This window comes from Phytophthora cinnamomi (genome assembly GCF_018691715.1).
Source record: "Phytophthora cinnamomi strain GKB4 chromosome Unknown Contig120, whole genome shotgun sequence".
Taxonomy (NCBI): Eukaryota; Oomycota; class Peronosporomycetes; order Peronosporales; family Peronosporaceae; genus Phytophthora; species Phytophthora cinnamomi.
Genome location: NW_027151053.1, coordinates 250,243 through 272,923, shown reverse-complemented (window position 1 = coordinate 272,923; position 22,681 = coordinate 250,243). Strand labels below are relative to the sequence as shown.

Sequence of the window (22,681 nt, the reverse complement as noted above, 5' to 3'; positions counted from 1 at the left end):
CCAGTATGAATCGGTGGGGTTGAACCCGAGGCGGCTATGTTGCTTATCTTCTGGGAGTCAGTCGAAATGTACAGTCCAGATCAGCTTTGCCAATTTTCAGGAACGACTGTATCGAATAGATTTTGTATGTAAATAACTTGAGGACCCAGCAGAACGCTGTTATATTTAATTTGTTTTAATCTTCGTCGAGTGTATTAGTTTTCGATGACTACATGAATTAACGATTAACCATGTTTTTTGGTCAGTGTGTACTAAAACCGGCAACGGCTGACAGGAACACCACCTGGCATGCATGGCCTCTCCCCTCTGCACACGCTTTTTGTATGGCGCCGAGCCCGTCCACCCGCGAATTCGGACTGTCCGTCACTTCCGGTCAGCGCTGTGCCCGCATTCCGGCTTCATAGTCATTTCCGTGAGTCCCTTTCGTAGCAACTACACAGGCAGGGAGGCAGACTGGCAGGACGGGCTAACGTTAGGCTGATCCCCCGAAAATACAAATTAGGACTCGCGGGTTTGCATTGACCCGCCCAGAATGATGCGGGCGGTGCTTTTCGCGGCCGCCCAATTGCTGCTGTGTGCGGCGACGACGGTGGCTGCCGTCGAGAATGTCAAGGTGAACATCATGTCGTTCAACATTCGCACGTCGCAGGCCTCGACGGACGCAGGGTCGACCTGCTCCAACTGGGACGGGATCCGCAAGGAGAACGTCATTAGCAACATCAAGACTGTGGCCGCGGACTTTGTCGGCACGCAGGAGACCTCGGACGCCCAGAAGACGTACCTGGACGAACAGCTAGCAGGGACCTACTCGGTCATTGGAGAGAACACGGGCTCGCTCAATGGCGCCGCCAGTGAATGGGATGCGCTGTACTACCGCTCGGACACTTGGTCGGTCATCACGAACGGCATGTTCTGGCTCGGACCGGACCCGGACACCATGTCGGCCGGGTGGGGCATGTCCTACTACCGCACGTGCGTGTGGGGCCGCTTCAAGCACATCGCCACTGGGGCGACGATCTGCGTGCTGAACACGCACTATGAGACGCCAGGCAACGACGAGGCGCAGGAGAACGGGTCCAACATCATCCTCGAGCGCATCAAGACCAACTGCGACGCAGGCGACAATCTCATCGTTTTGACTGGAGACTTTAACGCACTCAAGAGCTACTCCGCCATGCAGATCATGTTTGACAACAACATGGAGGACCCATCGGATGAGGGCACGTTCTGCGGTGATATGCTGTCGGCGACGTGCTCCGTCAAGTACGACTTCACCTTGTTCCGCGCGCAGAGCGAAGATGCGTGCCACTTGAAATCCGAGATCTCGCGCATCGACTACGACGGCTGCTACTCGTCCGACCACGCCGGTCTCGTTGGGTCTTTCTGCCTTCAGGGCTCTTGCTGTTCGAACAGCTCATCGTCGGGCTCAATGGGATCGCACCTCCAAAGTGATAGCGTCGCAGGTGAAAGCGACATTGTTGGGTCTGTGCGGGCAAGTGATGTGTCGGATACTGATAAGAGCACGACACAAACTAAGTCTGCCTCCAGCTCCTCGTCAGGTACTACTCAGTCGATCTCCACGTCCTCCGAGGGAGGCGGCAGTGCGTCCACCACGTTAGGAGTCATTATGGGCTCCTTCGGCTTTTGCGGTCTCGTCGCTCTTGTGGTCATTCGCCGCAAGAAGAAACTGGAAGAGCAGGCCCGTCTCGAGAAGATGTACGACCCCGATAACAGCAACTACTTCCCTGGCTCCACTGCAGCCAGTGCTCTGCCCGACATGGCGGCTCTTTCTCCTCTACCAGAAGGGGATGGCGAGCAAGTCCCCAACTCTCCGATTCCGGAGCTGGCAGCAGTGCCTCGTGGCACGCGTATCTCGACATCGTCTTCGGTCTCGGCGTCCGGCTCTGAGGTGGCACGACATGATGATGATGTCGAACGGTGGGGCTCCGAGACCCCTCGAGCGAGCCGAGTTATCAGTACCAGCTCCAGCAACCGGTCATCTACTGCCGTGATGAACCAAACCAACTCGGAGTACTCGTCCGCCTTCAGCAACTCGGTCCTGAACGAAGATGGCGAGTTCAGCGCGTCCGTCATCAGCTACGGCAACTCGTCCTTCTCGAGCTATGCCGAATCGTACGGCAACTCGTCTATCAGCTACTCCGAATCGTACGGCAACTCGTCTATCGCTATGAGCAAGGTCAACTTCAGCGAGATCTTCACGCGCGACTCGGATGACAGCGAGTTCTCCCACTCGCAGTCCAAGATCTAGTCTGTCCACCCCAGTTTTGTTCCGTCACCGCCAGCAGTGATCGTACTCCCGCGAGACCAGCCTCCTAGTAACTACGTAGTCAGTCGAAGCTAGCCTCCACCTAATATGTGCGGGTTTATTCCGGTTGTCCTTAACAACAATAACAACGACCAAAAGTAAGTGCAAAATGACGTTCTCTTCACTGCATCATTTAGACAAGCAAAAACAAAAATCGCCACGTGGCTGATATGTATACTAACGTTAAAATTGTACTAATGAAGTAAGGGGGGGTTAACGTAAAACGTTAAAATCTCTAACGTTAACGTCAACATTAGGCGGCTCTCTCCGCGATCCTCATCCTCTTCTCCTCTAGCTGCTTGTCCACCACGTTGAGCTCTTGCTCCAGTCGCGCCTTCTGCTGCAGCAGCCACTGCAGGTGCGTCTCCATCTCCTGCGCCTTGCCCGCGCGTGTGTCCTTGATGGCCTGTTGCACGCGGTCCCGCTTGCTGTCCGACCTCTGGATGCGGTTAAAGGCGTGCTCCACCAGCTTGGACGCGGCCTCGAGCTCCGACTCGGCCTCTACGGCGGCGCGCGAGCTGAAGCAGTTCAAGCTCATGGCGATGACTTTTGCGAACTGAACTTAATCCTGTTGATTTCGCTGGAAAACACAATAACGGATTGGAGAGGGATGTAGCCATTTTTAGGCTGAAGTTGAAGTTTTCGTGCGTCTTTTCGCGGCGAACATGGCGGCGGAGCGAGAGCCCCAGGACTACCAGTACGCGAGCGAGTCTCTGGACCAGTTCGCGACGTACGAAGACTACTTGGACTCGCAACTGAGCGAGACGGACCTGTTCTACCTCGAGGACGAGGAACTCGCCCGTCAGCTGGTGGAGCTGGGTTATCGAGGAAGTGGCGAGACGCTTCGGAGAGATGACTTCGAAGCGCGGAAGCGAGCAGAGCGAGAGCGCAATGCGCAGAAGACTAGCGCTCCGAAACCACTGGCGAGTGCAGGCAAAGATCTCTCGCAGTTCCCGTTCTTGGCAGCTCTGGCAAGCAGAGAAGACCTGGTGCGCAATGGGAAGCTGACGGTGAGCACACGTTAGTCGCTGCTCTTTGTAGATCTTGCTGTGTTCTTAAACGTTGATTGGTCTTAGTGCATTATCTTCATTCGCGACAAGAATGCCAAGGGACAAGAGATTAGCGGGTACATCGACTACGCGTTGCGTCTGAAGAACGAGCCGTTTGAGCCGTACTTCGAGCGCAAGAAGAAGCTGCTGCCGAAGTCGTCGGACCTGAGCTACTACAACTGGGAGACGCAGACATCCACCTCCAACTCAACTCCGAACTTCCAAGTGATCGCCGACAGCGAGACTGGGCTGTTGTTCAAGAACAAGCGTGACAGGAAAGTCGTAAATGTCGACCCGAAAGTACGGCTCTTCCCTGTAGCACAAATTTCTGCTAGTTCTCTTAACATATTTTGCCTTCCAGGCAAACCCTGGTGACAACTCGACACGAACGGAGATCAAGACGAAGGAATACTTGCAGGTTGTGGTCTACGATCACATGACACGCCGCAAGACCTAGTGTGTAGGAAGAACTTTGAGTGGAGCAATTCAGCGATGGGCCGACCTGTTGTCTTCCAAAAACTAGGTGTATATCGTTGTCTCTATTGTACATCTCGTTACGTGCCCCAAAACTCACTTAGAGCCAACGATATCAGTGACGAAGAAGTGCTCGTCCACTCTGCATCCGTCTCAACTGCTATCGTTGAGATGCGCTTGTAACTAAGTTTACTACTAGTTCACGAACCCGGCATTTACGCAATCGCACCGATTATGCGCTCCAGCAGAAGTCGGTATCCGTTCTTGAGAAGGAACTCCTCAAAGGGTCCGGCTTCGATGGCCTTGAAAAGCTTCATCTGCACGGGAACAATGACGTCCGTTCGCGGGTACTCCTCATAGCCGTCGTTGTTCATAGCCATGCTGAGGCGACGCTTACTCTGTTCCGCCTGGTACGATTGTCGGAGCTGGTTCAGCTCGTCGGCGTGCACAATATTGAGAAATTGAATCGCATGGACGATAGTCTTCAGATGCTTCCACTCGTCCTGTGCTGTCCGTCGGTTGGCCATGTTTGCACTGGTTACAAGACCGTTCTCCCGGGCCAGACAGCTTCGGCGAAATAATTCACACTCAATCCACGTGTCCAGCAAACTCTGGTAATTGGTTGTGAAGACAAAGTCGCGAAAGAGCTTCAGCGTGTCTTCTCGAGATAGTACACGCTCCAGCAGTGAGGGTTCTGCCTTTGGCGGTACAACCTCCTGCTCACTTCGATTTACAGCCTGCGCAGTCACAGCAGCAACAACACAACGTTAGTGACATAGAATAATATAGAACAACTCGGAAATCTGCACTCACGTCTTCTGTAATCCATATCTCAGCCTCATACAACCGGTGATTTTCGGAGCACAGTCCAATCTGGACGTGCAGCGCGTGAATCCAAGCCACCATTTCGTCCTTAGTACTGGCTGAAAGCTGATACATAGAAAGTAAGCAAACGACCGTAATCGTTAGCACACAGCAAAAAACTACTCCAGCTAGAAGGCAACTTGGGGAAGTTGTGACTTACCTCGTAGTCGCGGCGAGGAGTCTTCAGCTGAAACGCGTACGGTACGCCCTGGTGCGATAGAATACAGCATGGTTAGAATGGACAACAAACTCCCCGAACGATAACTGTGAGCAAGCCCGAACACGTACTGCTTCCGGTTTGGCCTTCGCAAGAACCGCGCCCAGCAAGCTAATCGACGTCACATCCTGCTGGTTCACGTTCGACTTGCAGTACAGCAACTGGTCTCCCTTGATGATGAACCAGCGCTTTCTCCACAGGCTCCGGTCCCTTGAACTCGCCTTCTGAAGATATCCTGAGTAAACACCCTGCGCAACGATTCGGTGCGTCAGCGCCTCTACTGCCACCATGTTCTTGCACGATCCCCAATCGCTTACCTTTCCTAGTAACACTGGGAAGTTGATAGACTGCGTGTCCGACGCCTGGCGCCGTGGCTTCTCCGCGGTCTCACTAATATCCAGATGAGATCCCTGGACGTCCTGCTCCCGACAACAACCAATACTTTCAGGAAAAAGAAGAATAATAACACCCTACACACGCCATCTCCGTTCACGCACCTTGAGCACGAACTTGACGGGCGGTCTCTGTCGGTGCTTAACCTTTGTCCTCGTGGTGCCTCCAATGGTGTCGTCGGCCTCCACCGCTTGCACCGGTCGCGCGCGGTTCAGCCTCTCCACGAGCGGCAGGATGAGCTCCTCGTCCCGGAGCGTCCGGGCCGACAGCGAGCCCGCGTTGTCCGTGGGGAAGACCACGACGATGGCGTAGTTGTTGAAGTCCTGCTTGGGGATGTTGATCTTGGTCGCCATGGCCTCGCGCACCTCGAACACGGTGGTGGTGCTCCAGAGCCGGAAGACCGTGGACGACGTGAAGTTCTTGTTCTCGAAGTAGATGCGCGCGAAGCCCGTGCGGTCCTCGCCCTTGGCGCGGAGCACGGAGCCGGCGCTGCGCTTGCGCTCCATGGCCGCCTGCATCATGCTCTGCGAGCTGTTGTAGCGCCGCATGGGCACCGAGGGCGACAGCGCGTCGTTGCCGCGCGCGCGAGAGGCCAGCGCCAGCACGTTGGACGCCGACTGCACGGAATGCACACGCGGCTGCACGGGGCCGTGGTCCCCCTCGTCGATGGACAGCGGAGCGGGCGGCGGCGGGCCGCTCGCCTTCATCTCCTCCTCGAGCTCCTGGTAGCGCCTGCCGTCGCCCGAGTCGAAGTAGCTGCTGCTGGAGATGGTGGCCGTGGTCATGCGCGTCATGCGGCGGTCAAACGCGTCGTCTGGGCTCGCGCTCAAGGGCACCGGGGGCTTCTCCTCCAGCTCCAGGAGCTCCATGCTGGCGGACAGCGACTGGCGCAGCGCGGGCGGCGGGGAGAGCTACTGTAGGCGCCAAGCGCTGCACGTCGTGGCCTCGCTCGCTTTCCTTCTGGCGTCGTCGGCACGCGATTGGAGGAAAAAAGGTCAGTTTTGTAATTTGGAGAAAGAGCGCCGGAATGGCTACAAACTGCAACTTCGAGCCATTTTGGCGTGCGTAAGGGGACTTTGGCGTATTACAGGATAAAGTTATACTGTATAACTTGTCAGTTCGACATTGTTGTACATCCAGTTTGGCGTGCTGACATGGCATGTTTGGGTGTTGTTGCTACTGCTGCTGCTGTGGTTGTGTCTTATGTGATGCGCGGCTAAGCAGCGGAGATTTGGATCAGCAGAAACACGCATTCAGGCTGCAGCTTGCCACTGGCGAGAGCGTCAGTGCCAGCGTGGCAACTCCTAATGGGGGCAGGCTGTGCAGGCAGCTGGCACAGCGGGGCACGAGGTCTGCCGAGTCGATCGGCCGACTGCGCACACGAGGCTGTGAGCGCGCTGGCTACTAATTAATACTTTTGACGGTACCCGCACTCTTTGTCTGTACATCTGCGTCCACCTTGCTTCCGGAGGAAGGTAGCACGCAGAGGCCGAGCGAAACTACTTGCAAGCTAATTCGCAATACAGGGCATCAGTGGCCGATTTTCCGGTGCTAAGGCGCTTCATTCGAGCGGTTTCGTCCTGCAGCGCATCAATGCAACAGCTCTTCAAGATACGCAGTATTGATTGCCATTGCGCTGTCGAGACCAGCTTACCGCGTTCCTTCGCTGATCACCGACTACTTTACGACTTAAAAACATTATCCCTTCTCGACATCCTCCGTCTCACAGCAGGAAGATATCCTCCTCCGGCCGCTTGTAGATGGTCGTGCGCTTGCCCGGGACGTCCAGCACCTCGTTGATCTGCTCCGTGCACTTGCGGTGCGCCTCGCTCGACGTCCATGCCTCGTAGTCCTTCAGCGACTTCCACTGCAGCAGCAACGATAACAGCAGCTCACTCCATCAATTCACCACTTCTACCGGAATCCGCCAACCAGACAGACTACTGCAGACCCACCTCCGAGAGCACCACGTATTTGTGATGGTCGTTCACGTCGCTCAGCGTCTCCAGCGAGATCAAACCAGGCTGCGCCCGCACCACCTTTTGCACCTACACATACGCACATACACACGCCACCACAGTGCGCCGTTGTCAATAATGCTCCGGCACGGGATCCTCGAGCAGTGCGACTGGACGCACGTTCTCCATGAGGCGCACGACGGTGGGCTCAAAGCCGCGGCTCATGATGCGCTCGCTCAGCACTCGCACGGGCTTGGACAGCATCGTCTGTGTCTGCTTGCGTTCCGGTTCCTTGGGCTCTGCTTGTGTTGTGGTGCCGCCACTGCACTGCAACTCGGCTTGCGTCGACTTGCGTTTTTCCGCCCCACGTGAACTTTCATAAGACACAAGGACCAGCGCGCTCCGAGGTTCGCTGCATACTGAATCCAAGATGCGGGATCGAATGCGCAAACGTGTAGCCATGTAGCCGACGAAAGCTGAAGCGGTGACTGAAGTTGAAGTGCAGCGGGTGGGGCGGCAGATGGGAAAACCACACGTTGCTGCCGGAGAGCTCATTGGCAAGTGAGCGCCGGGTTCACTGCATGTGGCGCGGCCAACCTCGACTGCGGAGACGGCGACGTGGCACGCGAACAGCTTTAATAGCGGCAGCGACGGTTCGTGGCGATTAGGATCTGGCCGAGAATGCAGCAGGGTGAAGGAGATAGTGTTGACGCTCGCAGTGAAGACGGTAGAGAGGTAGAGGCATTCAAGCTGCCACTGTCGGAGGAGAACGTGGCGCTGGGGCGGCTTGGACGCATCTACAAGGCTCTGGACAGGAAAAGGTAGGAAGGTAGTTGCAGTGGAAATGGTCGGCATTATCTAACGTGGTTTTAATGGCGTTGCTGCAGTGGTCGAATGCTAGCGGTGGAATGCATCGATGTGGTTGATGAATCGGAGGATGAGGGTGAAGAGAACTCTCCTGCAGAATTCGTCCAGCAAACGTTGGCGACTGAGCTAGGGCGCTGCCTCGGGGTCATCAATGGCGACAACGCTCGCCATGTCTTCTGCTACGACGCAGTGAGTTGCGGTCGCAGTCGAGTCTATCTGTGCGCTTCTTCTTCGGTTGTTCGCAGCCTTGCAGTGTGAGCAATATCTTTTTTTTTGGCGATCATACTGTGGGTAGCTCATTACGCATCTAGTCTTCACCAGGACTTCGGACGTTTGCACCCCTTGGCAGTCAAGCAATACATTTATCAGATCGTTCACGGCCTTCGTGTACTACATGAGGTACTGGATAGGCTTTGGTAGTACGATTTTACCAGCTTCCTAACTGTGTCTTGTGTTTTATAGTACGGAATATCGTGCGGCGGTGTGAGTGTGATGCGGTTATTCGTCAATCTTCTCGACCGTGATAATAACTGTTTATGCGTCAGCTCTCGCTCTCTTCACTCCTCCTGTGCGGAGGCAACATTGTCAAGATAGCGGCGTGGTTTCCGTCCACACAAGCAGTAAGGGCGTTTCAAACACGGAAGTACGTTTGATGCGTTGTGGCCATTAAAAAATTGTTGTTTACCCCTTCATTTTGAATGTGCGTGCTATTTAGCATTCTTGTTGACTCAAGCTTTAGTTTGCCGCTGGGAATCGATGAGATGGCCCAAGATGTCCGCAGCGTAGCGTACGTCATGCTGGAGATGCTTACTGGTCTCCGAGCTCGTGGGTCTCTGATGGAGAAGTGTAACCTGTTGACTAAGGTCGCCGCAGAATCCCTTGAGTATCAGGTCTTACGCAGTTTGTTGGAGCTGCAGTCGCTAGAGGAAATTTTGAAGCACCCCTACTTTTCACCGGTCAACTATGCTAACAGTAACACTATTCAAAGCTCAGCTCAAGAAACGCACGAACAGCGGCATATCATTGGAATTCTAACTAAGCAAGAGTTGACAAAATGCCAGACCATGAAGCGACAGTATCTGCAGCAAGTTCGTGCATGGCAAGCTCAGTTTGAGAAAAAGTACCGAAGAAAACCAAATCCCGCGGACCGACCGACAGGAATTGTACGTCTGCAAGGGCGGTGTCTGGCACTGAATGAACGAATACAAGAGCTGAACGACCGTCTCGCTGCTGCTCATGGTAGCATTTATCGATTGATTTCAGATAAAGAGGGTTTAGCCATCGATGTCACCAGTCAACGTGTAGCTGGAGAGCAAGATGATAGTCCCGGCCAACTAAAGAATACCGAAGGCCCAACATCTACATCGTCTATCGAATCGGACGGGAGTAGGCTAGACTCGTTCGGCCGAGGTGGAGGAAAAAGGTCTCCAGCGCAGAAAGCATTTCTGAATCGGTTTGGATCAGAGCAATAGCGTTCGTCTTAGGGGTGACAAGTTGATACAAAACCTTAACTACCTTTAGATGATTTCGTGGTTTGCTGGTCACAAGTGCTTATGAAGCTATGAACTGAATTGGCAATGCTGTCAACAACTGCGCCACGCACATCTTCGTCTGGATTTGTGGACCTTACCCCTGGAAGTTTTGCACTATGGTGCGTCATTACTCTCGCGGTGCACGTGGTAATACGCGGATACAACACAATTTACGCTCTCATTTACTGGGAGCTACAATCGACTTACCGCCACGTCTGCCTCCAGCTCGTCGGAATAAGAATGGTGGCCCCGTTATCGCTATCGTGAACCTTGGTTCGCTTTTGCATCTGCAGTTAGCATATACACAGTGGCGCAAAAACGATGAACCTGCTGCCACAACGAATACACAATGTAAGGCAGACAGCAATAAAAGTGTCTCTTTTGGGTTCCTCAAGGCAACTTACCTCGCGTGTGTACTCCGATATCATGGGTCGCGAAGGGCTATTGAGCGCTAACGGGAAGAATGTCAAGTAATTCTTGTAGCCCGTAAATTCGTCGAGACAGCGCTTCAGACAGTGCAAGCGCAACGATTGAATTGGTTCCTCCCCCCAACTGCTCAACAGGTTCTACCTGAGTCTGCTTGTGATCAACTGCTGGTCGTGTATTCGGTGTTATTACGTCGAAGTGGGTCCCACAGGCGATTCGCTAGTCTATTTTGGGACTGCATACTCGACCTCATAACCTTTATTGACATCCTTTGACCGTAGCGCGATTATGATGCTCATGAATAGCTGCGGTGACGAACAGGATCGATGTGAGGAACACTTGATCCAGTTCCTGCTCACGCTGCAAGACATTGAATTCTGCTACACAAACCTGCGTGAGTTACCCGACGACCTCTAGATCAAATCGCTGGTGGAGTCAATTATCTTCATTGAGCACAGTCAGCTCACTTCAGTGCACTTGCGCACATACGCCTGTGCCATTCCGAGTGCAGCTCAGCGTTCTTCCGACAAACAGAAGATCAAATCGACCCCTGTTAAGTCGTCGGTTAAGGCGACTGTGTCACGTCAATTGGGTCACGCCTATCGACCGAGTCGTTGATCTGCGTGGGTAAATCTTTGTTGGTCATAATCGCACCATTGTGAACAATGCCATCAACACGGTTAATACCATCCGCGTCAAGCGACAATTACTTGTCTTTCCAGAAGCCCATGTCAGCACCACCGGAAGCACCCAGACTGTCGACATCCGGTGGCCGAACGATACGATCATTTGCGTACTTCTCGGCCATGATCTGGTCCTTCTTAAACACCACGCAACGTCCGAAACCACGATCCAGAGAGGCCTTGTTGAGGACGATAGCATCTTCAATATCATAGCCACAGTAATTCATACAATAGCCACGATGGTGTTCTGTCTTGTCGGCACGCGGTCGAAGTTCACAAGATCCAGCACACGGGTCTTCACCATAGGCATTACGCAGCGTCGCTCACGATGAATGCTGACTCGCTACGCATCACGTCCGCTTGGGGTCGACGCAGCAAGCACACGCGTCCACCGGCGCATCCGTCTCCAATGCCGCACATGCATGCAGAACCACACTGCAGCCAGCCGCGACGGATGCCATCCGACCGACCGACCGACGGCAGACATGGCATCTCCCCGGCAAAACGCTGGGCGGCGCAGCGCAATCGGCCGCATTGGATGCAGACGCCCTCCCGCGAGTACGCTCGCACATTGCGGCCTGTTTCCGTGCAGCACCGGATCCTTCCTCCCTCGCCGCCGCCACACACGCGTTAAGCCGTCTCGGCCACGTCCGCCAGCGCTGGTTGCCGTTTGCTTCGCCACGTACGCTCGCAGGTGGCGCGCTGCTCCGATTGGCCGGGTGGTGCTGGACCCGGTGACGCGTCCCGGTGACGGCGCGCGCGCATCTCCATTTGACAAACGGGGTCGCAAAAGGTGGATGTCGCAATATTCGGGGACGCATCCAAACGATTTAAGCTCAACATCCCTCGAGATAATCATCTCTCCAACACTAAACACAGGGGAACGTCAGCCGCGTACGCTCTCATGCGGCCCGTAAAAACCCTCGTAAAAAGCCCTTCTTACCGGTTCAACGTGCGGGATCCGCATCAGCCAAGTCGCAACGGCCGCAGTGACCACCTTCACACGCATCCATCCGCCTGCTCGCCTGCGCCATAGCTCAACTTGCTCTGCAGCGCGCACTCCGCCGCTCAAGAAGACTCTTCCACCGTCTCCCCCCCACCCACCGCAGCAGCAGCCATGGCCAAGCAACACCTCGCCAAGGGCATCGGCCGCATGTCCGACATGGTCATGACCAAGGGCAAGGGCTCGTGGATCTGGACGAGCGACAACCGCAAGCTGCTGGACTTCACGAGCGGCATCGCCGTGACCAGCGTGGGCCACTCGCACCCCAAGGTGGTGGCGGCCGTGCAGAAGCAGGCGGCCACGCTCGTGCATGCGCAGGTGAACATCGGCTACCACCAGCCCATGCTGGACCTGACGGACAAGCTGCTGCCGGTGCTGCCCAAGAGCCTGGACTCGCTCTTCTTCGCGTGCAGCGGCTCGGAGGCCATCGAGAACGCCGTCAAGCTGGCGCGCCACGCCACGGGCAAGAGCAAGGTGATCGCGTTCCAGGGCGGCTACCACGGCCGCACGGTCGGCACCATGAGCCTCACGACGAGCAAGACGGTGTACAGCGCCGGCTTCGGCCCGCTCATGCCCGGCGTCACGTTCGTGCCGTACCCGTACGCGCTGCACGGCCCGATCCACGACGAGGAGAAGAACTCCGAGTGGTGCCTGGAGCAGCTGCGCGTGGCGCTCAAGCAGCAGTCGGCGCCGCGCGACACGGCGGCCATCATCATCGAGTCGGTGCTGGGCGAGGGCGGCTACGTCGTGCCGCCCAAGAGCTTCATGAAGGGTCTGCGCGAGATCGCGTCGGAGAACGACATCCTGCTGATCGCGGACGAGGTGCAGTCCGGCTTCGGCCGCACGGGCGACTACTTCGCCATTGACGGCCACTTTGACGTGCAGCCGGACATCCTGGCCTTCGCCAAGGGCATTGCTGACGGCTACCCGATCAGCGGTATCGCGAGCCGCAAGGAGCTGACGGACACGCAGCCCGCAGGATCGATGGGCGGCACCTACGCCGGCAACGCCGTCGCGTGCGCTGCTGCTATCGCCACGCAGGAGGTCATTGCGGAGGAGAACGTGCTGGAGAACACGCGCGCTCGTGGTGCTCAGCTGCGCGCCGGTCTTGACAAGCTGAAGGCGTCGGGCAAGTACCCGATTCAGGACGTGCGCGGCCTGGGCCTGATGCTCGGCATTGAGTTCGACCTCGCAAAGACCCCGAAGGGCACGGCCAACAAGATCTCGGCGGCGTGCCTGGACCACGGCATGATGCTGCTGACCACGAGCATCTACGAGACCCTCCGCTTCATGCCTGCTCTCACCGTGACGGAGGATGAGTGCACGCTTGCACTGGAAATCTTCGAGAAAGCTCTGGACGACATCTTCGCGAAGTAGACGTGATGTTCACTTGCTATGCTTTCCTAGTAACCCGATCAATTTAGTGTGTTGTTATGAAATTGTTGTTGTCTGCGGCCCCTATCGAACATTGATTGCATCAAATTTCAATTACACTTTCTTGTGACGGTTCCGCTCCTCGTTGAGTAATTCGTAGTGACAGTCTCTACTACGTTCATTGATCTCCAACTGGCTGTTCGCTCCACTTAATTATTCGTTAGGATATTCATCGATTGCGCGCGCGATCGAAACAGCGAGTCACCCGCGACAATCCCGAAATCTTCGTTGAGTAGGACACTCAGCTCGTTGATTCTCTCGTAACTCCAGTCTTCCAAGTCGCTGCAGGTCGCTGGGAAAAACTCGGATCGGACGGAACGATTTCTCCCACCTGAAGAGATGGAATAGCCCGGCTCGGAGTAGAAGAGTTTAGCAGAAATCCCTCTCTGCCGGGTGTAGCCTTCCGGAATGGTCGAAATAGCGGCTGCGGTCCCCGCGCCGTGCAAATTCAGACACATCGTGAGTTGTGCGAGGCCGCTTGTATGTTCCACAAACGCTCTTCCATTTGGCGTTTGTCTTCTTGTAGTGGTTGCACCGTTTGAGATAGTTTATCCAATTGTTGTTGATACTAAGCAGCCCACTGAGGCACTGCCCAGCCTTCATATTTTTCAATTGCATGCTGCTTCAAGACGAGTGCTGCTGCGACTTCTTCGGGCATCACTGCCATAGGACTAATCTGGTGACAACGGAACCGGGCCATAAGCTCTTGTAATGCTAGGTATACGTTCATATCATCCAGCGGCGTGCCAGCTTCGATAGCAGATGCAGACGGAAGCGTAGCGAAGGTGGACACGCTGGTCCTTGACGTCGTCGGACGAGGCATTTTGGCGCTAACAATGCCAGGCTAGCTAAATGACAACTATGGTCCTCAATTCAAAAACAAAATATCAATGTCAGGCGGCAGGGACGTGATATCTCCCGTGGAATTTGTGCAGTGTCCATCGTTGAGATACACGTACCATCGGCAGTGCCGTGAAAAACCGTTAAGCGTTTTGGTATTCAGCCAGGTGATTCAGAGCAACTGTGTCGACAGCAGGTGCTCGATTTCGTGACTACCCTCATTGTCGTATACCTATCCACTACCGGTAGATAGGTGGCCGGTGCTTTACGAACGTGACAGGGCTCAACAATAATGTTCATCTGCGATGACCCGCGACAAATGAAGCCGAATTTTTCGACCAATCCATTATATAATGGCAAACAACACACTAAATTGATCGGGTTACTAGGAAAGCATAGCAAGTGAACATCACGTCTACTTCGCGAAGATGTCGTCCAGAGCTTTCTCGAAGATTTCCAGTGCAAGCGTGCACTCATCCTCCGTCACGGTGAGAGCAGGCATGAAGCGGAGGGTCTCGTAGATGCTCGTGGTCAGCAGCATCATGCCGTGGTCCAGGCACGCCGCCGAGATCTTGTTGGCCGTGCCCTTCGGGGTCTTTGCGAGGTCGAACTCAATGCCGAGCATCAGGCCCAGGCCGCGCACGTCCTGAATCGGGTACTTGCCCGACGCCTTCAGCTTGTCAAGACCGGCGCGCAGCTGAGCACCACGAGCGCGCGTGTTCTCCAGCACGTTCTCCTCCGCAATGACCTCCTGCGTGGCGATAGCAGCAGCGCACGCGACGGCGTTGCCGGCGTAGGTGCCGCCCATCGATCCTGCGGGCTGCGTGTCCGTCAGCTCCTTGCGGCTCGCGATACCGCTGATCGGGTAGCCGTCAGCAATGCCCTTGGCGAAGGCCAGGATGTCCGGCTGCACGTCAAAGTGGCCGTCAATGGCGAAGTAGTCGCCCGTGCGGCCGAAGCCGGACTGCACCTCGTCCGCGATCAGCAGGATGTCGTTCTCCGACGCGATCTCGCGCAGACCCTTCATGAAGCTCTTGGGCGGCACGACGTAGCCGCCCTCGCCCAGCACCGACTCGATGATGATGGCCGCCGTGTCGCGCGGCGCCGACTGCTGCTTGAGCGCCACGCGCAGCTGCTCCAGGCACCACTCGAGTTCTTCTCCTCGTCGTGGATCGGGCCGTGCAGCGCGTACGGGTACGGCACGAACGTGACGCCGGGCATGAGCGGGCCGAAGCCGGCGCTGTACACCGTCTTGCTCGTCGTGAGGCTCATGGTGCCGACCGTGCGGCCGTGGTAGCCGCCCTGGAACGCGATCACCTTGCTCTTGCCCGTGGCGTGGCGCGCCAGCTTGACGGCGTTCTCGATGGCCTCCGAGCCGCTGCACGCGAAGAAGAGCGAGTCCAGGCTCTTGGGCAGCACCGGCAGCAGCTTGTCCGTCAGGTCCAGCATGGGCTGGTGGTAGCCGATGTTCACCTGCGCATGCACGAGCGTGGCCGCCTGCTTCTGCACGGCCGCCACCACCTTGGGGTGCGAGTGGCCCACGCTGGTCACGGCGATGCCGCTCGTGAAGTCCAGCAGCTTGCGGTTGTCGCTCGTCCAGATCCACGAGCCTTTGCCCTTGGTCATGACCATGTCGGACATGCGGCCGATGCCCTTGGCGAGGTGTTGCTTGGCCATGGCTGCTGCTGCGGTGGGTGGAAGGGAGACGGTGGAAGAGTCTTCTTGAGCGGCGGAGTGCGCGCTGCAGAGCAAGTTGAGCTATGGCGCAGGCGAGCAGGCGGATGGATGCGTGTGAAGGTGGTCACTGCGGCCGTTGCGACTTGGCTGATGCGGATCCCGCACGTTGAACCGGTAAGAAGGGCTTTTTACGAGGGTTTTTACGGGCCGCATGAGAGCGTACGCGGCTGACGTTCCCCTGTGTTTAGTGTTGGAGAGATGATTATCGCGAGGGATGTTGAGATTGAATCGTTTGGATGCGTCCCCGAATATTGCGATATCCACGTATTGCGACCCCGTTTGTCAAATGGAGATGCGCGCGCGCCGTCACCGGGACGCGTCACCGGGTCCAGCACCACCCGGCCAATCGGAGCAGCGCGCCACCTGCGAGCGTACGTGGCGAAGCAAACGGCAACCAGCGCTGGCGGACGTGGCCGAGACGGCTTAACGCGTGTGTGGCGGCGGCGAGGGAGGAAGGATCCGGTGCTGCACGGAAACAGGCCGCAATGTGCGAGCGTACTCGCGGGAGGGCGTCTGCATCCAATGCGGCCGATTGCGCTGCGCCGCCCAGCGTTTTGCCGGGGAGATGCCATGTCTGCCGTCGGTCGGTCGGTCGGATGGCATCCGTCGCGGCTGGCTGCAGTGTGGTTCTGCATGCATGTGTGGCATTGGAGACGGATGCGCCGGTGGACGCGTGTGCTTGCTGCGTCGACCCCAAGCGGACGTGATGCGTAGCGAGTCAGCATCTATCGTGAGCGACGCTGCGTACTGCCTATGGTGAAGACCCGTGTGCTGGATGTTGTGAACTTCGACCGCGTGCCGTCAGGACAGAACACCATCGTGGCTATTGTATGAGTTACTGTGGCTATGATATTGAAGATACAATCGTCCTCAACAAGGCGTCTCTGGATCGTGGTTTTGGACGTTGCACGATGTTTAAGAAGTGCCAGATCATGGCCAAGAAGTACGCAAATGATCGTATCGTTCGGCCACCGGATTTCGACAGTCTGGGTGCTTCCGGTGGTGCTGACATGGGCTTTCGGAATGCCGAGTAATTGTCGCTTGAAGCGGATGGTATTAGCCGCGTTGGTGGCATTGTTCAGAATGATGTGGTTATGATCAACAAAGAGCAACCCACGAAGTTCAACGACTCGTACACGGTGCCAGCACCATGGAGCTACCCCACAATATCGCTATTCGCATCTTCGATGTCAATCGGGTAAAACGTTGCTGTGTACGTTTCATCGCAGCTGGCCGTATTCAGTATCACGTCACGAGCTGCATCGGACGGGTCCATCACCACGTTGGAATACTCCTTTGATGGCTATACGTCGAAGGACGCAGCTTCCCCATTCATTAGCCTTTCAATCTTGGCTCACTACTTCGATCCTCTCATGAACAATGTTGGTTCTCCAAGCTCCAAATTTCTCGAAACGAGTGCACCGATCCACGGCCAGAAGAATGACGCATTCATATCACTCAAACATATCATGAACAGCATCAATGAGAGGTTTGTGGGAAACTTGGCGTTGTCTATCTCTCCCAGGATCAAATATTTTTTTACGATGGGAAGTTCAAAGATGGCGGGCAAAATTTCTGTGATAGGGTTGGTTCCCTGTCAGCGATACATAGTACGGTTGTAAGCGTGTAAACGCCGGAGGCACTGAAGTGAACTGGCTGTGCTCAATGAAGATAATAGACTCCACCAGCCATTTGATATCGAGATCGTCGGGTAACTCGCGCAGGTTCGTGTAGCAGAATTCAGCGTGAGCAGGAAATCGGTTGATTGGAGTCCAGGAGGAACGGCACCGTTGGTCAAGTTGACTTGGATCACGAGACAGCCAAATAACTTTCGGGTGGTTGGTATTCGTAATAGCTGCAGAAGCCTCCCATTGCTGGATAGTTGAATTGTACAGCTTGACGTCGGTGACCCAATGAAATTTGCTGAATGAATCGGGAATCTCCAGTGCAGGGCAATGCCGAACCAGCAGCGTAACCACGGTGACCTGTCGAATTCACTCCATTTTGCCTCGACCTCAGCGAGTCTTCCTGAGATCATAATTAAGTCGATGGCTCAAGAAGTGCTAAACAACAAGCTGGTTTTGATACCCCCCAGGGATGCACTTGCAGTGAGCATTGGGATAACGCAGGCATCGCTGAAGCCTGGACATGCAGGGCCAGCGTTAACCACCGAATATGAGGTGCGCCATTTGCATCATCCTGTTACCGAAACGGATACGCAGCCTTGTGTCGCGACAGTTATACCCGAATCTTGCTAAAAAGGAAGGAGCCACATCTTTTGAGGTTGAAAGATTTACTGGACCAAGTGTTCCGCACCTTGATCTTGTTCGTCACCGCAGGTATTCGCGTTCAACCTGAGGATCATAGTTGCTCTACGATCAAAGGCATGCCAATAAAGGTTATGAGGTCGAGTATGCAGTTCCAAAAGAGATTAGCGAATTGCCTGTGGGCCTCATTTCGACGTAGTAGCACCGAATCAGTTGATCACGAGCAGGCTCAGGTAGAATCTGTTGAGCACAGGAACCAACTCATTCGATGTGCTTGTTAGGATGGCTTCTTGCTTGCCCTGTTGAAGTTATTGTAGGCAGCACCAAGTGTTCCGAGTGTCGAATGGAAGCAAATCTACTGCATACTGCAACAATATTTTTGCTAAGGCACCTAAATACTTGCACCCTGCCAAGAAATCACCACTTTTACCGTGTCGTGACACGATGAACTTCTTCAAGAAGCTCTCGTGGTACTTGACGGCTTCGACTTTGGGGACTTGAATATGCTCACCCCTTTCATAGTTGAAGACGCAACAGTGATCCTGCCGACAACCTGCACATATCGCTTAATCGCTTATGATCTCGCAGAAGTCCCTTGCTGTCGTCCGAGGTGCGGACTGCACGATTCATTAGGCCGTCGACTCCATACAAACTACTTGAGTGCCGCTAACATCTTATATTACTTCCCATTCCCCCCCTCACTCCGTTGTCTGCGACGCCGGCGCCGGCTTGTTGCTCAGTTGCTCGTACAGCTCCACGATCTGCCGCCCAAGATCCAATGTCAAAACCTCGCCACCAACAGTAGGAAAACATCGGAACTGCATTGGCAATACACCACCAGCTACGGCACGGGCACGCACCTGCGAGATGAACTGCTTCTGCTCCTTGAGCAGCTGCGCCGTGGTGTCGGCGCCCGTGACGCTGGCGCCCCGCCGGCGGTTGGCGGCCAGCGCCGCCGCGATCTTCTGCGCGTTGTTGTCCATGCACTCCACCAGCTCCTGCACGCGCTGCATCTCGTCGGGCACCACGTCGCCGCGCAGCAGCAGCGCGTTCAGCAGCGTGCGGCTGCCCGTCACGAACTTCTCGGGGCCGTCGGGCATCACGGATACCCCCACCACATACCCCAAGGGTACGTGGTAACCTAAGGTTACCCCTTCATACCCCGTACCCAACCCTCACTTTACTGACAGTACCCCGCTCCGCGTACCCCATACAAACCGCAAGTGAAAATCTTCCCTCATATCCATCTTGACCCAGGGGAGAACGAGAAGCAGCACGACACCATGTCGGCGGATCTGTTCGCGGACTGGAAGAAGGAGGAGGAGACCTTCAGCGGCAGCGGCGGGGGCTTCGACGGCGGCGTCTACGAGTCTCCGTACGGAGGTGGCGCCCCCGCTGACACGTACGGGGCAGGCGCGTCCGCCGCCGCCGCTGGGGGCGACCGCAGCAGCAATGACGACTTCGACTTCGAGACGGTGGGCGACGACGCGCCCGGCGGCGGCCAGCAGGAGGAGAAGCCCATGTTCGAGCTGCGCGAGCACGGGCTGAAGGTGTCGCGCCGCAAGGGCTTCACGCTCAGCTGCATGGGCGTGGGCAACGGCGTGCTGGCCATGGGCTCGCAGGAAGGAATGCTGCTGCGCTGCACAACGGAGGCCACGGACAGCACCGGCACCATCGAGGAGATCATGATCGAGCCGCGGGTGGCCATGGCCAACGTGTTCGTGGACCCCACGGGCGCGCACGTGCTCGTGTCCATGGAGAACGGCTCGAACTTCTACCTGCCCACGGGCAGCACGCGCCCCAAGAAGATCATGAAGGCGCAGGCGCTGCAGTTCACCAGCGTGGCCTGGGACCGCCAGTCCGGCTCGCCCGAGGCCTCCGAGCCCGTGCTCATTGGCACGGACGCGGGCGCCGTGTTCGAGGCCGAGTTCGACGGCGGCAAGGAGAAGTCCTTCAAGAAGGTGTACCAGATCTCCAACCAGGGCCCCATCGCGGGCATCGCCTTCGAGCACTGGAAGCTGCCGTCCGGCGACTTGCGCTACTACGTCATGCTCACCACGTCCGCGTCGGGCAAGAGGCCCACGCGCATGTTCCAGTTCATTGGCGGCGGGCCTGGCGGACTCGAGGCCATGTTCAATGAGTACACGAGTCCGGACAAGCTGAGGTTCCAGGAACTACCTGGGGAGGTTACCACGGCGGAGCTCAGGTTCTACGCCAAGCAAGAACGCGAGCGCGCCAAGGGCTTCGGAGTGCTCACAGGGGAGGGGGTCTACCATGGAGAGTTTGTGTTCGGCCTGTCGAGCACCATGGAGAACGTGGCCACGGGAACGGGCCTGCTGGCCTACCCCGGGAAGCCCGAAAAGTCCTCGGGGAGTCGTGGATCGTGGACGCCGCCGATGTCGATAGCGGTGACGCAGTACCACGTCATTTTGCTGTATGCGCGCCATGTGCAAGTGGTGTCGAAGCTGAGCGGAGTGGTCGTGATGGAGGAGTCGTTCGACTCGCGCGTGGGCAACGTTCACGGTATCACTGTGGATGACACGTTCAACACGGTCTGGATTCACTCGAACCGCCGTATCCTCGAAGTTGTGATCGCCGATGAGGACCGTGACGTGTGGAAGCTGTTTTTGAGCAAGGCTGTGATGGGGAATGGCGATGACCGTGACTTCGAGCAAGCCCTTGGTGTGTGCCGTAATGGCTGGGAACGACAGCGCGTGCTAACGGCGCAGGCAGACAAGCTCTTCGACAAGGGAGAGTATGATCGTGCCGCAGTCATCTATGCCAAGACGACGCGTTCCTTTGAAGAGGTTGCGCTTAAGTTCTTGGAGAAGGAAACGCGTGACTCTCTCTTGCTTTTCTTGCTGCAGAAATTGAAGAGTTTGGGCAGCGACGAGAAAACGCAGAAGACTGTCCTGTGTTCTTGGATCGTCGAGCTCTTCTTGGATAAGTTCAATGTTCTAAAGGGTAGTGCACAAGATGTGGACGCCCACGCGAATTTGTTGTTCGAGTTCAAGCAGTTTCTCCAGGATCAGAAGACGCACCTTGACCCTGCGACAACTTTCAATTTGATTTCCAGTCACGGTCGACCCGATGAGCTGGTGTTCTATGCAACACTTATCGAAGATTACGAGAAGGTGATTACATATCACGTGGATCGTGGTGAGTACGGGGCTGCTATTGAACTGCTGCGCAGCGTGGAGACGTCTAAGGTGGAGGAACTCTGGTACAAGTACTCACCTGAGCTTATCATTCACAAGCCGAAGGAGGTTTACGAGGCGTGGCTTGAGGCTGCCACTCTGAACCCAACGCGTCTCATTCCGTCTATTGTGCGCCATGTGCACCAAAAGAGTGGCGGAGGCAGTGACCCTGCCAGCAACACCACGAAGAGCCGATCTGTGTTGGATATGGCTATCCGCTTCCTGAAGTTCGCCATCAAGCAGGGAAACCGTGACCCAACGATTCACAACTACTTGTTGTTTTTGCTGGCGAAGCACCCTGATGAGCGGTTGCTGATTAGTTTCTTGCGCAAGAAGCACAACGGCAAGCATCTATTCGATATTGCCTTCGCCCTGCGTCTTTGCACACAGAACGAGAAGAATCGCGCCTGTATCTATATCTACTCGGCCATGGGGCTGTACCAGGATGCTGTTGAGAAGGCTCTCCAAGTAGATGTGAAGATTGCTAAGGAAATGGCTAGTATGCCTGAAGACGACGAGACTCGCAAGAAACTCTGGACGCTGATCGCGAAACATACAATCGATGCCGGCGGTGAGATTAAGGATGCCATGAGCATTCTTAAGGAAAGTGGACTGCTGAAGATCGAGGATATTCTGCCGTTCTTCCCCGACTTCGTTCTCATCAACGACTTCAAGAAGGAGATTTGCGAGTCTCTCGAGGTGTACAACGATCGCATTGAGCAGCTCAAGGAAGAGATGCAAGATTACACACAGTCGGCAGAGCTAATCCGTGCAGACATGCAGAAATTGCGAAAGCGGTGCGCTGTTGTATCGGGCAACCAGCGCTGTGAGCTCACAGGCCAGAACATTCTGGGCAAGGAGTTCTACCTCTTCCCATGCTCACATGCATTCCACGCAGGTGCGCTGCGTCAGGAGATGCAGAAGCACCTCAATAGTTTCCAGCGACAAACGGTGAAGCAGCTTATCCAGAAACTCAACGAGTTATCTACAGAGATGCCTGCAAGCACAAACTTTTTCCAGCGACCACTGTCTGCTTTTCCTTTCCTAAACTTGTCCTCGAGTGAGAAGGAAGTGATGACGCCTGGTGCGGAGGGGAGCAGTGCTGCGGCGACGGCGAAGGCCAAAAATGCTGCGAAGGAGCAGTCAATTGCGCAGGAGCGGGAGATGGTGCAGCAGAAGCTAGACGAGATCATCGCGTCCGAGTGTATTTTCTGTGGTGAGGTTATGATCAAGTCTATCCACACGCCGTTCATCACACCAGAAGACGAGGCGAACGAGGGCAGCGAATGGACCATTTAAGCATGGCAATGCGCTTGAAGTGATGTCCCGATAGCGGTGGTACATGGTCTTGCACATGCCGGTTTTGAGCAGCTCTGGAGCAGGAGTGAACCAGAAGTAAAAGGTTGCTGGCCGT

At 55.7% G+C, this 22,681-nt stretch overlaps 11 protein-coding genes across 13 annotated transcripts; 5 read left to right on the top strand and 6 right to left on the bottom strand.

Annotated features, from left to right (window-relative positions):
• Positions 1 to 532: 532 nt before the first annotated feature.
• IUM83_08920 (Endonuclease/exonuclease/phosphatase) lies at positions 533 to 2,269 on the top strand (the record flags this gene model as incomplete). The annotated part of the gene is made up of 1 exon (XM_067933321.1): positions 533 to 2,269. One exon carries the CDS (start codon positions 533 to 535, stop codon positions 2,267 to 2,269), a length of 1,737 nt encoding a protein of 578 aa, XP_067781042.1.
• Positions 2,270 to 2,579: 310 nt separating this feature from the next.
• Positions 2,580 to 2,864, bottom strand: IUM83_08919 (beta-ketoacyl synthase; the record flags this gene model as incomplete). The annotated part of the gene is made up of 1 exon (XM_067933320.1): positions 2,580 to 2,864. One exon carries the CDS (start codon positions 2,862 to 2,864, stop codon positions 2,580 to 2,582), a length of 285 nt encoding a protein of 94 aa, XP_067780962.1.
• A 127-nt stretch (positions 2,865 to 2,991) lies between these two features.
• Positions 2,992 to 3,832, top strand: IUM83_08918 (the record flags this gene model as incomplete). Of its 2 annotated transcripts, none has more annotated exons than XM_067933318.1 (3): positions 2,992 to 3,135; positions 3,403 to 3,675; positions 3,737 to 3,832. In XM_067933318.1, the coding sequence occupies 3 exons, from the start codon at positions 2,992 to 2,994 to the stop codon at positions 3,830 to 3,832; spliced, it is 513 nt and encodes a 170-aa protein (XP_067781166.1). The 2 variants fall into 2 exon arrangements, with proteins under 2 accessions (XP_067781166.1, XP_067781165.1); XM_067933319.1 differs by having other exon boundaries at positions 2,992 to 3,336.
• A 232-nt stretch (positions 3,833 to 4,064) lies between these two features.
• IUM83_08917 (rho gtpase activating protein 2) lies at positions 4,065 to 6,192 on the bottom strand (the record flags this gene model as incomplete). Its single annotated transcript, XM_067933317.1, has 7 exons — positions 4,065 to 4,357; positions 4,574 to 4,586; positions 4,663 to 4,779; positions 4,874 to 4,921; positions 5,002 to 5,178; positions 5,248 to 5,349; positions 5,428 to 6,192. The coding sequence occupies 7 exons, from the start codon at positions 6,190 to 6,192 to the stop codon at positions 4,065 to 4,067; spliced, it is 1,515 nt and encodes a 504-aa protein (XP_067781177.1).
• Positions 6,193 to 7,046: 854 nt separating this feature from the next.
• On the bottom strand, positions 7,047 to 7,545 carry IUM83_08916 (putative monooxygenase; the record flags this gene model as incomplete). Its single annotated transcript, XM_067933316.1, has 3 exons — positions 7,047 to 7,190; positions 7,279 to 7,371; positions 7,462 to 7,545. 3 exons carry the CDS (start codon positions 7,543 to 7,545, stop codon positions 7,047 to 7,049), a joined length of 321 nt encoding a protein of 106 aa, XP_067781167.1.
• A 417-nt stretch (positions 7,546 to 7,962) lies between these two features.
• On the top strand, positions 7,963 to 9,031 carry IUM83_08915 (serine/threonine protein kinase; the record flags this gene model as incomplete). Its single annotated transcript, XM_067933315.1, has 7 exons — positions 7,963 to 8,102; positions 8,169 to 8,402; positions 8,460 to 8,547; positions 8,611 to 8,631; positions 8,694 to 8,791; positions 8,864 to 8,935; positions 9,022 to 9,031. 7 exons carry the CDS (start codon positions 7,963 to 7,965, stop codon positions 9,029 to 9,031), a joined length of 663 nt encoding a protein of 220 aa, XP_067780990.1.
• A 1,781-nt stretch (positions 9,032 to 10,812) lies between these two features.
• On the bottom strand, positions 10,813 to 11,560 carry IUM83_08914 (DNA-directed RNA polymerase III subunit; the record flags this gene model as incomplete). Its single annotated transcript, XM_067933314.1, has 2 exons — positions 10,813 to 10,988; positions 11,476 to 11,560. The coding sequence occupies 2 exons, from the start codon at positions 11,558 to 11,560 to the stop codon at positions 10,813 to 10,815; spliced, it is 261 nt and encodes an 86-aa protein (XP_067780989.1).
• Positions 11,561 to 11,906: 346 nt separating this feature from the next.
• Positions 11,907 to 13,169, top strand: IUM83_08913 (4-aminobutyrate transaminase; the record flags this gene model as incomplete). The annotated part of the gene is made up of 1 exon (XM_067933313.1): positions 11,907 to 13,169. The coding sequence occupies one exon, from the start codon at positions 11,907 to 11,909 to the stop codon at positions 13,167 to 13,169; it is 1,263 nt and encodes a 420-aa protein (XP_067780975.1).
• Positions 13,170 to 14,481: 1,312 nt separating this feature from the next.
• IUM83_08912 (4-aminobutyrate transaminase) lies at positions 14,482 to 15,743 on the bottom strand (the record flags this gene model as incomplete). Its single annotated transcript, XM_067933312.1, has 2 exons — positions 14,482 to 15,198; positions 15,279 to 15,743. 2 exons carry the CDS (start codon positions 15,741 to 15,743, stop codon positions 14,482 to 14,484), a joined length of 1,182 nt encoding a protein of 393 aa, XP_067781176.1.
• A 3,025-nt stretch (positions 15,744 to 18,768) lies between these two features.
• On the bottom strand, positions 18,769 to 19,170 carry IUM83_08911 (uncharacterized protein; the record flags this gene model as incomplete). The annotated part of the gene is made up of 2 exons (XM_067933311.1): positions 18,769 to 18,831; positions 18,931 to 19,170. 2 exons carry the CDS (start codon positions 19,168 to 19,170, stop codon positions 18,769 to 18,771), a joined length of 303 nt encoding a protein of 100 aa, XP_067781175.1.
• A 183-nt stretch (positions 19,171 to 19,353) lies between these two features.
• IUM83_08910 (Vacuolar protein sorting-associated protein 18) lies at positions 19,354 to 22,566 on the top strand (the record flags this gene model as incomplete). 2 transcript variants are annotated; one of them, XM_067933310.1, is made up of 2 exons in its annotated part: positions 19,354 to 21,389; positions 21,588 to 22,566. In XM_067933310.1, the coding sequence occupies 2 exons, from the start codon at positions 19,354 to 19,356 to the stop codon at positions 22,564 to 22,566; spliced, it is 3,015 nt and encodes a 1,004-aa protein (XP_067780987.1). The 2 variants fall into 2 exon arrangements, with proteins under 2 accessions (XP_067780987.1, XP_067780988.1); XM_067933309.1 differs by having other exon boundaries at positions 19,354 to 22,566.
• Between the last annotated feature and the right edge of the window lie 115 nt (positions 22,567 to 22,681).